General features: G+C 35.4%; 1 protein-coding gene across 1 annotated transcript; it reads left to right on the top strand.

The window, feature by feature from the left end:
• The first annotated feature begins 10419 nt into the window (after positions 1-10419).
• On the top strand, positions 10420-12188 carry LOC142236163 (uncharacterized). Its single transcript, XM_075307422.1, has one exon. The coding sequence runs from the start codon at positions 10472-10474 to the stop codon at positions 12044-12046; it is 1575 nt and encodes a 524-aa protein (XP_075163537.1). The 5' UTR covers positions 10420-10471; the 3' UTR covers positions 12047-12188.
• The last annotated feature ends 691 nt before the right edge of the window (positions 12189-12879 follow it).

Genomic DNA, 12879 nt, shown 5'->3' with positions numbered 1-12879 from the left:
TGTCTTCAATCACGAAAATGATAGTATCAATCACCCATTTTGATTGAAAACCAACACGATTTTTAATTAAAAATTTAATTGACTTTTGTCACGGAATCAATTAAATGTGTGATTGAATCAATTAAAAACGTGATTGATTTTTAACATAAAATTCAATCACAGTTTTAATTGAATCAATTAAAATTTTAATTAATTTCGCGACAAAAATCAATCATTTATTTGATTCATTCAATTAAATAATTAATTGAAATTGGCTATAAATTTCGATCAAAAAATTTATATATTGCGAACCCAAAATCGTATTTAGTTTTTTTTCTTTTGAAATAAAAGAAAATATGTGTTTCTTATAAAACATATTTAATATTTTATTATTTTTTGAATTATGCAATAGACAAATAAATTTGGTTCTTGTCATTTATGTTTTGTTCTAACATAACTTACAGTTGTATTTGTAAGTTATCTTAGAACAACTATCAATAACAACTATAGGGTGAAAAAATAAATTATATAAATCTTCCTTATAATAATAACCATGTTAGCATGTCCCTTCTAATATGTAGATGCGCCTAGATTTCCAATAAATCAGCAGCCTGTAACCTAAATTAGTTTTTCTGAAAGTAAACAGAATAATTCGAATTTAATTTTGTTAAATTAAAAGTTAATTTTGTTAAACATTACCTGCATAGAATATCAAGTTCAATTCTTAGTTCCAGGTTGCAGATTTATAATCTTCTCTTGCAGTTGTAGTCTTTTAGCATAAAAAGGTGTATTAAGGAGCTCGGTAATTTAATTTAGTAACAATTCCTTTCCAAAATTTCCACACATTAAAATCGTCTATTAAAATTTGAACCAATCAAAGACAAAAATAATGGGAAAGCAATGTAATATTTGGAAATAGAAAAAAATATAAATGGAAAATACATATTTTTATTATTTTCGGATATTTTTCATATTTTTAAATCCAAAAGAAAGAACTTTTTACCATTACATAATTCAGCTCATTAGTTTATATACCAGATATACTGCTCTCTACTTGGGTTCAAACTGAAAAAGGCAGGTAAAACAAAAATGCAATTTAATGCCAACGCTACTTCGCAACTTCAAGGTGAGTCTTCCAACAAACCCATACCGCACTTGGTTTTAAGAAAACTAGGAGTGAAAAAAATTTATAATTTTAAAAGATCAATACGGTACCCACTTTTTCATTGCAAACATATTATTATATATTTGATAAAATGATGAAGTTGATGGGATTGATTGGTCAATTTCACGAAATAAAATTGGTCACTAAAAGAAATGAATAGAAAATATATTACTTTAGTCCGTTTAATGTAAACAGGCTTCAATGGACAACGGTATTCACATTTCACAATTTCTTACCTTCAATAAACGTAGATTGTTTTCCATTTTTACAATACCACAAAACACAAACACAGGTAATTTCAAATGCGTTCTGTCACATATTTTTTTTCAAACCTTTACCACGTGGCCGTTTGTTGTTGCAAACTTTATTTATTTCAACCCTTTGCTATGATTTGTTGTTGCGTTCAAAATATTTATGCACACATTTTGAATGCAGCAGACAGAATGTCGCCAATCATGTTTTTTCCATTTACGCGAAAAACAAAAACCCAACCGTTCGTTACGAGCTACTTCCACAGACTGATCTCTCCATCATACATTGTTGAATAAATACCCATTCTCTTGTTCTCTTTTCGCTCTTCCCATTGCTCAAAATTCTTCAGTTTCAATCACAAAGATGATTGGATCAATCACATGTGTAATTGGAAACGGAAAAAATTTCAATCACGTTTGTAATTGAAAATTATTTCCGAATTGATTAACAAATTGATTGAATCAATTAACATTTTAATTGGAAACGTAACAAATATCAATCATTTTTTTAATTGGTTTTTATTCGGATTTGATTAAATAATTAATTGAATCAATTAACATATTAATTGAATCCGTTTCCAAATTCAATTAAGTGCTTAATTGAAAAAATTTTGGTGATAATTTTTTGTGTGTGTGCAAAAATCATAAAATTATGTACCGAGTTCCCATTTACGGACAACCCTCTACTTTCAATTTAAGAAAAAAAAGGACAAAAGAGAACCCTCCCCCACCTTCGCTCCACTCCGACCTGATATCGGTCTATCACGTACCCTATATTAATTTCGCAACTACTCAATGGTCCCTATAAATTCTATCGAAGTAAATCGACAAAGTTTATTTCAATTTTCCCCTTCCCCAACCAGATATCGAAAAATCATATCTAATTTAATAATCATGTATAAATTTAATCACCTCCTCCCACGTTCCCTGTAAATTTCAAGTAGATCGGCGATGTTTAAATTTTGCTCTATTGTTTTAAAGGGACGTCACTTTCCCCGATACAATATCGACAAACACCGTAGTGAATAGCACCCCTAACCTTCCCTGAAAGTTCTTGAAACTTTCCTTCAAGTGTGGGGCAAGGAAGGTTGCCTCTTCGTTCATAACCTTCCCCCACTGCCTATGTAATTTTCAAGAAAACTTTCTCTCCTTAGTCGCCTTTCTCTTCCCTTTGGAACTTTCGGCGGATCTAGTGTTCGATGATCTTAACCGCTGTGATAAAAGACGCGTAGCTTGATCTACAGATTCTGAATTTATACGATTTGAAAATCGTACTTGTTCTGATTGCACTCGGGCACCATGTTGTTGTTGTGTCTCTGATTGTCGCGATGCAGCAGTTCTTATCAGTTGGGAGCGTAATCGTTCATCCCATTGTTGTTGCGTCTCCGATTCTCTTAATGAAAGAGTTCTGACCAATTGCGATTGGAGTCGTATATCGCGTTGTTCTTGCGTTTCAGATTGTCTCAATGCAATAGTTCTTACCATTTGCGATTGGAGCCGAATATCGCGCTGATTCTGAGTTTCGATTTCTCGAGAAGCTAACGTCCGTATTCGTTGTGCTTGGATTCTGCGGCGTCTTTCTTCAGATTTCTCTAATGTACGCAATGTGCTTGATCGAAATCTTTGTGACAGGATTCGAATTTCATGCTGTTGGTTTGTCTTTGCTTGTCTAGAAGTTGTTGCTCTATTTCTATTTTCTTCTAAACGCAACTCACGCTCTTCTTGCGACTCTTTATTCCTTCTTTGTTTTAGTTTCTGCGATTTTATAGAAAGTTTCGTAAGAGTTGCCTTCTTCTTCATTGGCATGATTTAAAAATTTATTACAGGAGTTACAGAGTTGTTATAGAGTTGTGAATGCAAATGGTAGTAATCGAAGGTAATTATTGCTACACACTGATTTCACACTGACTACTTTATCGGAAATAGTTATGAAAGGTAAAATAACAAAGCCACAATTTAGTAGTTTTTTTAATATCAAAAGATAAGAAAACGAAATAGTGCGGACACTATTTCGTTTTTAAAAAGCAGGTAGAACAGTTTCCTAAATTCATTTTGCACGACTACTGTGTAAATTTCAATAAAACCCGAGAAGAGTAGTACTGTACACTGTATTTTACTGTACTGTATTTAAAAAAAGTAGAGTAAAGGGGAGAAACCCCTCCACGACTAAATTTCGAAAAATAAATTAGCGGCTCCTTTTCTAGGGGCCACCCCTACCATCCTGAAAAATTTTAAGTTAATCGGAGAAGTTATGTCCAATTTTCAAAAAAATCGGGCAAGGGAGTACCTTTTTCTACCAAATGATCATATTTTACCTTCGGTTCAACCGTTTGCGAGTTCAAGCAAATCTGAAAACGTAAGTCCAATTCTAAAAAAATCGAGCAAGGGGGTGGTACCCCCACCCCCGGGCCAGAAATATAAAAATGATTTACCCTATTTCTACTACATGATCATCCTTTACCTTCTCTTAAAATTTCAAATAAGTCGGTTCAGCCGTTTCCGATTTCAAGAAAATCGGAAAATTTTAGCTCTATTTTCAAAAAGTCGCTTAAGGGGGAGGTACCCCCTCCCGACCAAATTTCGAAAAAAAAATTTGCGAATCTTTATCTAGGGATCACCCCCTACTATCCCAGAAAATTTCGTGCAAATGGGTCAACTTTGGTCTAATTTTCAAAAAGTCGGACAAAGGGGAGGTTCCTCTCCGCGACCATATGTCAAAAAATGAGGTACCCTATTTTCAGCACATGAGTGCCCCCCACGATCTCTGAAAGTTTCAAGTAAATCGGTTCAGCCGTTTTCGCGCCAACCCGGAACATACAAATAAACAAACAAACAAATAAACAAACATAATTTGAATTTTATATATATAGATAGATGGGAAATATGAAGCGAGAGAAATTTTAATGCAATTGTATAAAAGAGCATTTATAATTTGCCAGACGATACGTATGTATTCGAGATATAGGACAATTAGAGTAATATTTACAATTTTTGCTACTCAGCAGTGACGATTTTACAAGGATATTGGTTAGATCTTGCCAAGATATGTGGTCAAGTGTGGGTTGTGATACATTATTTGGTCAAATTGGGCGACTTATTTAAAACTCAACAGTTCTGTGGAAAGCCTGGCATTACAGTGTTTAGGATATGACTAAGATATGGGGAAATCATCACAGAATTTTTGTGTAAAGTGTGGGAATTTGGCCATATTTGTATAATCCGAGGAAAATCCCATTGAAAATGGGTCTAAAATATGAAATAGTCTACTATATTTTCCCAACTCTGGCGTACATATAACATATATGGGAGCTATATAATCTGAACCGATTTTGATTAAATTTAACATGCATAGTTAGAATAATAACTCTACTATCTCTGCAAAATTGCACGTAAATGAGAGTATAAATCTGGCGCCCGTGGTCATTTGAGTGTAAATCGAGCGAAAGATATATATGGGAGCTATATCTAAATCTGAACCGATTTCAACCAAATTTGGTACACTTACCGATACTATTAAACGTACACACAAAAAAATATTTTTCTGATTCAATCACGAAATTAATTGATCCAATTAATTTTTTAATTGAAATGTCTTCAATCACAGAAATGATAGTATCAATTAAAAAATTAATTGACAGTCAATTAAAAAATGAATTGATACAATTAAAAACTTAATTGATACTATTAATTTGTGTGATTGATTTTTATTTCAATTAAAAAATTTGTTGAATCAATTAAATTTTTAATTGAATATTTTTTAAAACTCAATTAAGATTTTAATTGGAAAAATTTTCGTAATTTTTTTTCTGTGTACTCCTTGTGCCAAATTTGAACTAAATCACGGCAAAACTCATATAAAGGGTGATACGGTCAAAATTTGGTCAAGGGAAAACGCGTGTAAATCGGTGAAATCGTTTATTTAAAAAATCAAATTAAATTTCTTTTTCAAGTTCAATTAGTATAAAATTCAGGAAAAATATTCAGTTAGGCTTTCGCTTTTCCAAATCCGAATTGCCGGGCCTCACGCTTGACACCTGCCATCAGATTTTGTACAGCCACCTTATCCACCTTCTTCGCCGCAGAAAGCCACTTTGCCTTGAACTGCTGCTCGTCCTTAGCAGTATTTTTGGTCTTCTTTAGGTTCCGCTTGACAATAGCCCAGTATTTCTAAATTGGGCGGAGCTCTGGCGTGTTGGGAGGGTTCTTGTCCTTGGGAACCACCTGCACGTTGTTGGCGGCGTACCACTCCATGGCCTTTTTACCGTAATGGCAAGATGCCAAATCCGGCCAAAACAGTACGGAACAACCGTGTTTCTTCAGGAACGGCAGCAGACGTTTATTCAAACACTCTTTCACGTAAATTTCTTGGTTGACAGTCCCGGAAGCTATGAAAATGCTGCTTTTCAAGCCACAGGTACAGATGGCTTGCCAAACCACATATTTCTTTGCGAACTTTGACAGTTTTATGTGCTTGAAAATATCTGCTAACTTTCCCCTTCCTTTTGCCGTATAAAACTCCTGTCCCGGAAGCTGCTTGTAGTCGGCTTTGACGTAGGTTTCGTCGTCCATTACCACGCAGTCAAACTTCGTCAGTATCGTCGTGTACAGCCTCCGGGATCGCGCTTTGGCCGTCGTATTTTGTTTATCATCGCGATTTGGAGTCACTACCTTCTTGTAAGTCGATAGTAACTCGATGCACGGTTGTAGACGATACACCCAGCTTATTTGCGGCATCTCGGAGAGAGAGGTTAGGGTTTCGCTTGAAACTACCGGCAACTCTCTTTGTCGTCTCAGCGGCTTCCGGTTTTCGATTTCCCCCCCGATCCAGACTTCCTGGCTGTCGACAAACGTTCCCCAAACACTTTAATTACATTTGTAATGTTTGATTTGGCAACTTTTAGTGATTTTGCCAGCTTTGCGTGCGAGTAGCTCGGATTTTCGCGATGCGCGAGCAAAATTTTGATACGCTGCTCTTCTTGCTTGAACGGCATTTTGACAACTGAAGAGTGAATTCCAAAATCAAAATAGGAGCAACATTCTACACACACACACCTTCAAAATGAGGGGTGTTCAGGTGTTTTAAATGCAAAATTGAAAGAAATACGTCAAGTTTATATTGACCATATTTTGACCGTATCACCCTGTAAGTGCAAATCGGACGAAAGATATATATGGGAGCTATATCTAAATCTGAACCGATTTTAATCAAATTTATCAAGCATTGGTAGAATGTGAATTCTACTCTTTATGCAAAATTTCACGTAAATCGGTAGTAAACTTTGGCCTCTGTGGTCATATGAGTCTAAATCGGACGAAAGTTATATATGTTAGGTAAGGTTAGATGGCAGCCCGATGTATCAGGCTCACTTAGGCTATGCAGTCTATTGTGATACCACATTGATGAACTTCTCTCTTATCACGGAGTGCTGCCCGATTCCATGTTAAGCTCAATGACAAGGGACCTCCTTGTTATAGCCGAGTCCGAACGGCGTTCAATATTGCAGTGAAATCACTTGGAGAAGCTTTGAAACCCTCAGAAATGTGACCAGCATTACTGAGGTGGGATAATCCACCGCTGAAAAACTTTTTGGTGTTCGGTCGAAGTAGGAATCGATCCCACGACCTGGTGTATGCAAGGCGGGCATGCTAACCATTGCACCACGGTGGCTCCCAAAAAAAGATATATATATGGGAGCTATATCTAAATCTGAACCGATTTCTTCCAAAATCAATAGGGTTCTATTCTGACCCAAAACAGGAACTTGTGCCAAATTTGGAGGCGATTGGACTTAAACTGCGACCTATACTTTGATCACAAAAATGTGTTCACAGACAGACGGACGGACAGACGGACATGGCTATATTGACTCAGGGACCCACCCTAAGCATTATTGCCAAAGACACCATGTGTCTACCTCGTCTCCTTCTAGGTGTTGCAAACATGTCCACTAACGTATAATACCCTGTTCCACACACTGAAAAAAATATTGTCGTGAGGTCAAAGATTTCATGTCTTTAAAATACGAATACAAATTTTGCTTAGCATAGAAGACGCATTTCTCTAAAATAAAGTTATTTTCCTTGTCCAAAAGTCGATAAACTTTTCAATGAAGTCGTATAGTCCTTATAATTAAGTGATTTAACTTAAAAATGGGTATCTTAACATGAAAGAAAAAATTTATAGGCTAAGGTCAACTTGACTTTAATAATTCAGAAAAATTCTTTAAATTTAATGAAATTGTCTTTAAATTTGTTGTCTTTTTGCATCTTTACTACAAAGCAAAAAATCGTTCAAATATAGGACATGTTTTTTAACACTTTATTTTAAAGAAATTTTTTACTTCAAACATAGCATAATTTCTACTGGAAGTCGAGTCCTAATTTGGAAAATAAAGTTGCCGTTAACTCGTTTTTAAAGGACTTTGATAGCATATGAAAAAAAAAGCTGAGAAAGCGAAAAATTAAAATTTTCTTCCTAGAAGCAAGTACACAAATCCTAAATTTAAAAGAGAATTGTGTCTTAAAAGTATCCTTACTTGTATTCTCCGCTTCTTTGGCTCGGAATCAATACCAAATTTTTTAAAGTAAAGACAAAATCTTTGGAACCGAGTATGCTTTTTTTTCAGTGCAGTGTGGGGCAGGGTATAATGATATGAAATGGAAATAAATTAAATTAAAATGGTGTATATTAAACTAAACAAAATAAAATTAAATTATATTGTACCTACTTTAGAATTGACTATAAAATAAAATTAATCATAATAATCAAATTCAATCAAAAAATTTTTAATATATTATCTAAGCTGACTTCTCTAGCAATATGTTAAACATATATATATATATACAAATGATTCATAAACAAGTACATACGGCCGCAAGTTCGGCCAGGCCGAATCTTATGTACCCACCACCATGGATTGCGTAGAAACTTCTACGAAAGACTGTGATTTAGTCCATACATGGTATATATTAGACAAAAAAGTTATGTATAGTTAAGTCTACAAATAATTACGAATCGATATGGAATTTTTGTACGTAGAGAGCCAGAATTGAAATATGGGGGTCGCTTATATGGGGGCTATATACAATTATGAACTTGATATGGACCAATTTGTGTGTGATTGGGGATCGATTTATCTGAGGGCCATATATAACTATAGACCGATATGGTCCTAGTTAGGCATGGTTGTTAACGACCATATACTAGCACAATGTACCAAATTTCAACTCACTCGGATGAAATTTGCTTCTCCAAGAGGTTCCAAAACCAAATCACGGGATCGGTTTATATGGGGCTATGTATGATTATGGACTGATATGGACCACTTTTGGCATGGTTGTTAAATATCATATACTACCACCACGTACCAAATTTCAAGCAGAACGGATGAATTTTGCTTCTCACAAAAGGCACCGGAGGTCAAATCTGGGGATCGGTTTATATGGGAGCTATATATAATTATGGACTGATAGGAACCAATTCCTGCATGGTTGTTGGATACCATATACTAACATCACGTACCAAATTTCAACCGAATGGCAAGAATTTTGCTCTTCCAAGGGGCTCTGGAGGTCAAATCTGGGGATCGGTTTATATGGGGCCTATATATAATTATGGACCGATATCGACCAATTTTTGCATGGGAGTTTGAGGCCATATATTAACACCACATACCAAATTTCAACTGAATCAGATGAATTTTGGTCTTCCAAGAGGTTCCGGAGGTCAAATCTGGTGATCGGTTTATATGGGGGCTATATATAATTATGAACCGATGTGGACCAATTTTTGCATGGTTGCTAAAGACCATATTCTAACATCACGTACAAAATTTCAGCCGGATCGTATGAAATTTGCTTCTCTTAGCGGCCTCGCAAGCCAAATCGGGGGATCGGTTTATATGGGGGCTATATATAATTATGGACCGATGTCGACAAATTTTTGCATGGTTGTTAGAGACCATATACTAACACCATGTAGCAAATTTCAGCCGGATCGGATGAAATTTGCTTCTCTTAGAGGCCTCGCAAGCCAAATCGGGGGATCGGTTTATATGGGGGCTATATATAATTATGGACCGATGTCGACTAATTTTTGCATGGTTGTTAGAGACCATATACTAACACCATGTAGCAAATTTCAGCCGGATCGGATGAAATTTGCTTCTCTTAGAGGCCTCGCAAGCCAAATCGGGGGATCGGTTTATATGGGGGCTATATATAATTATGGACCGATGTCGACCAATTTTTGCATGGTTGTTAGAGACCATATACTAACACCATGTAGCAAATTTCAGTCGGATCGGATGAAATTTGCTTCTCTTAGAGGCCTCGCAAGCCAAATCGGGGGATCGGTTTATATGGGGGCTATATATAATTATGGACCGATGTGGACCAATTTTTGCATGGTTGTTAGAGACCATATACTAATACCATGTACCAAATTTCAGCCGGATCGGATGAAATTTGCTTCTCTTAGAGGCCTCGCAAGCCAAATTTTGGGGTCCGTTTATATGGGGGCTATACGTAAAAGTGGACCGATATGGCCCATTTGCAATACCATCCGACCTACATCAATAACAACTACTTGTGCCAAGTTTCAAGTCGATAGCTTGTTTCGTTCGGAAGTTAGCGTGATTTCAACAGACGGACGGACGGACGGACGGACGGACGGACGGACGGACATGCTCAGATCGACTCAGAATTTCACCACGACCCAGAATATATATACTTTATGGGGTCTTAGAGCAATATTTCGATGTGTTACAAACGGAATGACAAAGTTAATATACCCCCCATCCTATGGTGGTGGGTATAAAAAAGATAAGGGCCTTTCTCCATAATAGACAAAAAAAATCGTATCGATATATCACTTATTAAGTAAATTCATAATAATTATATTTCTTCAAAAAAAATCATGTACAGTGAAAGTGTAGGTGATAAGTCCTCCTGGAATTGATGCATGACACTGATATTGAATATAAAATGGCAAATGGCCAAAATGACAAGAATAGTTAACGGTTGGGTTGCAAACATTGCAGGTGTTTCCAAATAATCGATCCTTGCAGTATTCTTAATGAAGGGGGTAACTTTATTAATATGTGGTTTACTACTATACGTGGGCTTACTAGAGGCACGTAGGTTTCCTATACGGTTTCATGGACACAAAGCTTTTTTGGAAAGTAGACATCATCAGAAATATGGTCATTATGGGGCAGATAAGTTAGAATCATGGAGACATCGCAAACATGAGTCCATATGGACCCCTTTTTCGAGTAACTCAACTTGGAGACCACCTGCAGATACAAACAGCAATACCACATGGAGTCCATCCAATAATTCTACTTGGAATCCTGCATTAAATAACTCGACATGGAGTCCCCCCATAAATAATTCCACATGGAGTCCTCCATCCTCTAATACCACTTGGAGTCCGCCTGTAAATAATTCCACTTGGCATCCATCAAATAATTCGACTTGGAGTCCCCCAATAAACAATACAACTTGGAGTCCTCCTTCCTCAAATTCTACCTGGAGTCCTCCTATAAACAATTCCACATGGAGTCCTGCATTAAATAATTCGACATGGCATCCATCATATAATTCAACTTTGGAACCACCATTCAACAATACTACTTGGTATCCTCCGACATCCAATACAACATTGAGTCCTCCATCCTCTAATACCACTTGGAGTTCGTCTATAAATAATTCCACCTGGCATCCATCAAATAACTCGACTTGGGGTCCCCCAATAAACAATACAACTTGGAGTCCTCCTATAAACAATTCCACATGGAGTCCTCCATTAAATAATTCGACATGGAATCCATCAAATAACTCGACTTGGGGACCCACGTTCAACAATACCACTTGGAGTCCTCCCACATCCAATACGACATGGAGTCCTCCATCGGCAAATACCACTTGGAGTCCGCCTATAAATAATTCTACCTGGTATCCATCAAATAACGCGACTTGGGAACCTACGATCAACAATACCACTTGGAGTCCTCCAATAACTAATACGACTTGGAGTCCTCCCATAAACAATTCCACTTGGATTCCTCCAATAAATAATTCGACATGGAATCCATCAAATAACTCGACTTGGGGACCCACGTTCAACAATACCACTTGGAGTCCTCCCACATCCAATACGACATGGAGTCCTCCATCCGCAAATACCACTTGGAGTCCGCCTATAAATAATTCAACCTGGTATCCATCAAATAACTCGACTTGGGGACCCACGTTCAACAATACCACTTGGAGTCCTCCTTCCTCAAATTCAACATGGGTTCCTCCTACAAACAATTCCACCTGGAGTCCTCCATTAAATAACTCGACATGGAGTCCTCCATCAAATAATTCTACTTTGCAACCTATATTCAATAATACGACATGGAATCCTTCCACATCCAATACAACATGGAGTCCTCCCATAAATAATTCCACATGGAGTCCTCCATCCTCTAATACCACTTGGACTCCGCCTATAAATAATTCTACCTGGTATCCGTCAAATAACTCGACTTGGGGAACCACATTCAAAAATACCACCTGGAGTCCTCCAATAAACAATACGACTTGGAGTATTCCTTCCTTAAATTCAACATGGAGTCCTCCTATAAACAATTCCACCCACTAATAATAAAACTATGGGTCCATCTTCGAGAAATACTACATGGGTCCATCACATGGTTGCCACTCGAGCCAAAAATAATCTACCACATTTCTAACAAAATTTTAGCAAAAAACTACCAAATAAAAAAACCTATTTCTATGGAAAATTTTCTCAAAATGTTATTTCTATGGAAAATTTTCTCAAAATTTTATTTCTATGGAAAATTTTCTCAAATTTTTATTTCTACTGAAAATTTTCTTAAAATTTTATTTCTAAAGGAATTTTTCTCAAAATTGTATTTCTATGGAAATTTTTGTGAAAATTTTATTTCTATAGAAAATTTTGTCAAAATTTTATTCTTAACGAAATTTTATCAAAATTTTATTTCTATAGAAAATTTTCTCAAGATTTTATTTCTATAGAAAATTTTGTCAAAATTGTATTTCTATGGAAATTTTGTCAAAATTTTATTTCTATAGAAAATTTTGTAAAAATTTTATTTCTAAAGGAAATTTTCTTAAAATTTTATTTCTATAGATAATTTTGTCAAAATTTTATTTCTATGGAAATTTTTGTGAAAATTTTATTTCTATAGAAAATTTTGTCAAAATTTTATTTCTATAGAAAATTTTCTCAAAATTTTAGTTCTATAGAAAATTTTGCCAAAATTTTATTTCTATAGAAAATTTTCTCAAAATTTTATTTCTATAGAAAATTTTCTCAAAATTTTATTTCTATAGAAAATTTTGTCAAAATTTTATTTCTGTAGAAAATTTTGTCAAAATTGTATTTCTATAGAAAATTTTATCAAAATTTTATTTCTTAAAGAAATTTTCTCAAAATTTTATTTCTATGGA

Source organism: Haematobia irritans, chromosome 4 (assembly GCF_050003625.1).
Source record: "Haematobia irritans isolate KBUSLIRL chromosome 4, ASM5000362v1, whole genome shotgun sequence".
NCBI classification, from domain to species: Eukaryota; Metazoa; Arthropoda; class Insecta; order Diptera; family Muscidae; genus Haematobia; species Haematobia irritans.
The sequence above is the reverse complement of the archived record's forward strand: the minus strand, read 5'-3'. Positions and strand labels throughout refer to the sequence as shown.

Bases quoted from the DNA above. Each gene is read 5' to 3' on its own strand.
- LOC142236163 (XM_075307422.1), top strand. From the start codon at position 10,472: ATGAAGGGGGTAACTTTATTAATATGTGGTTTACTACTATACGTGGGC.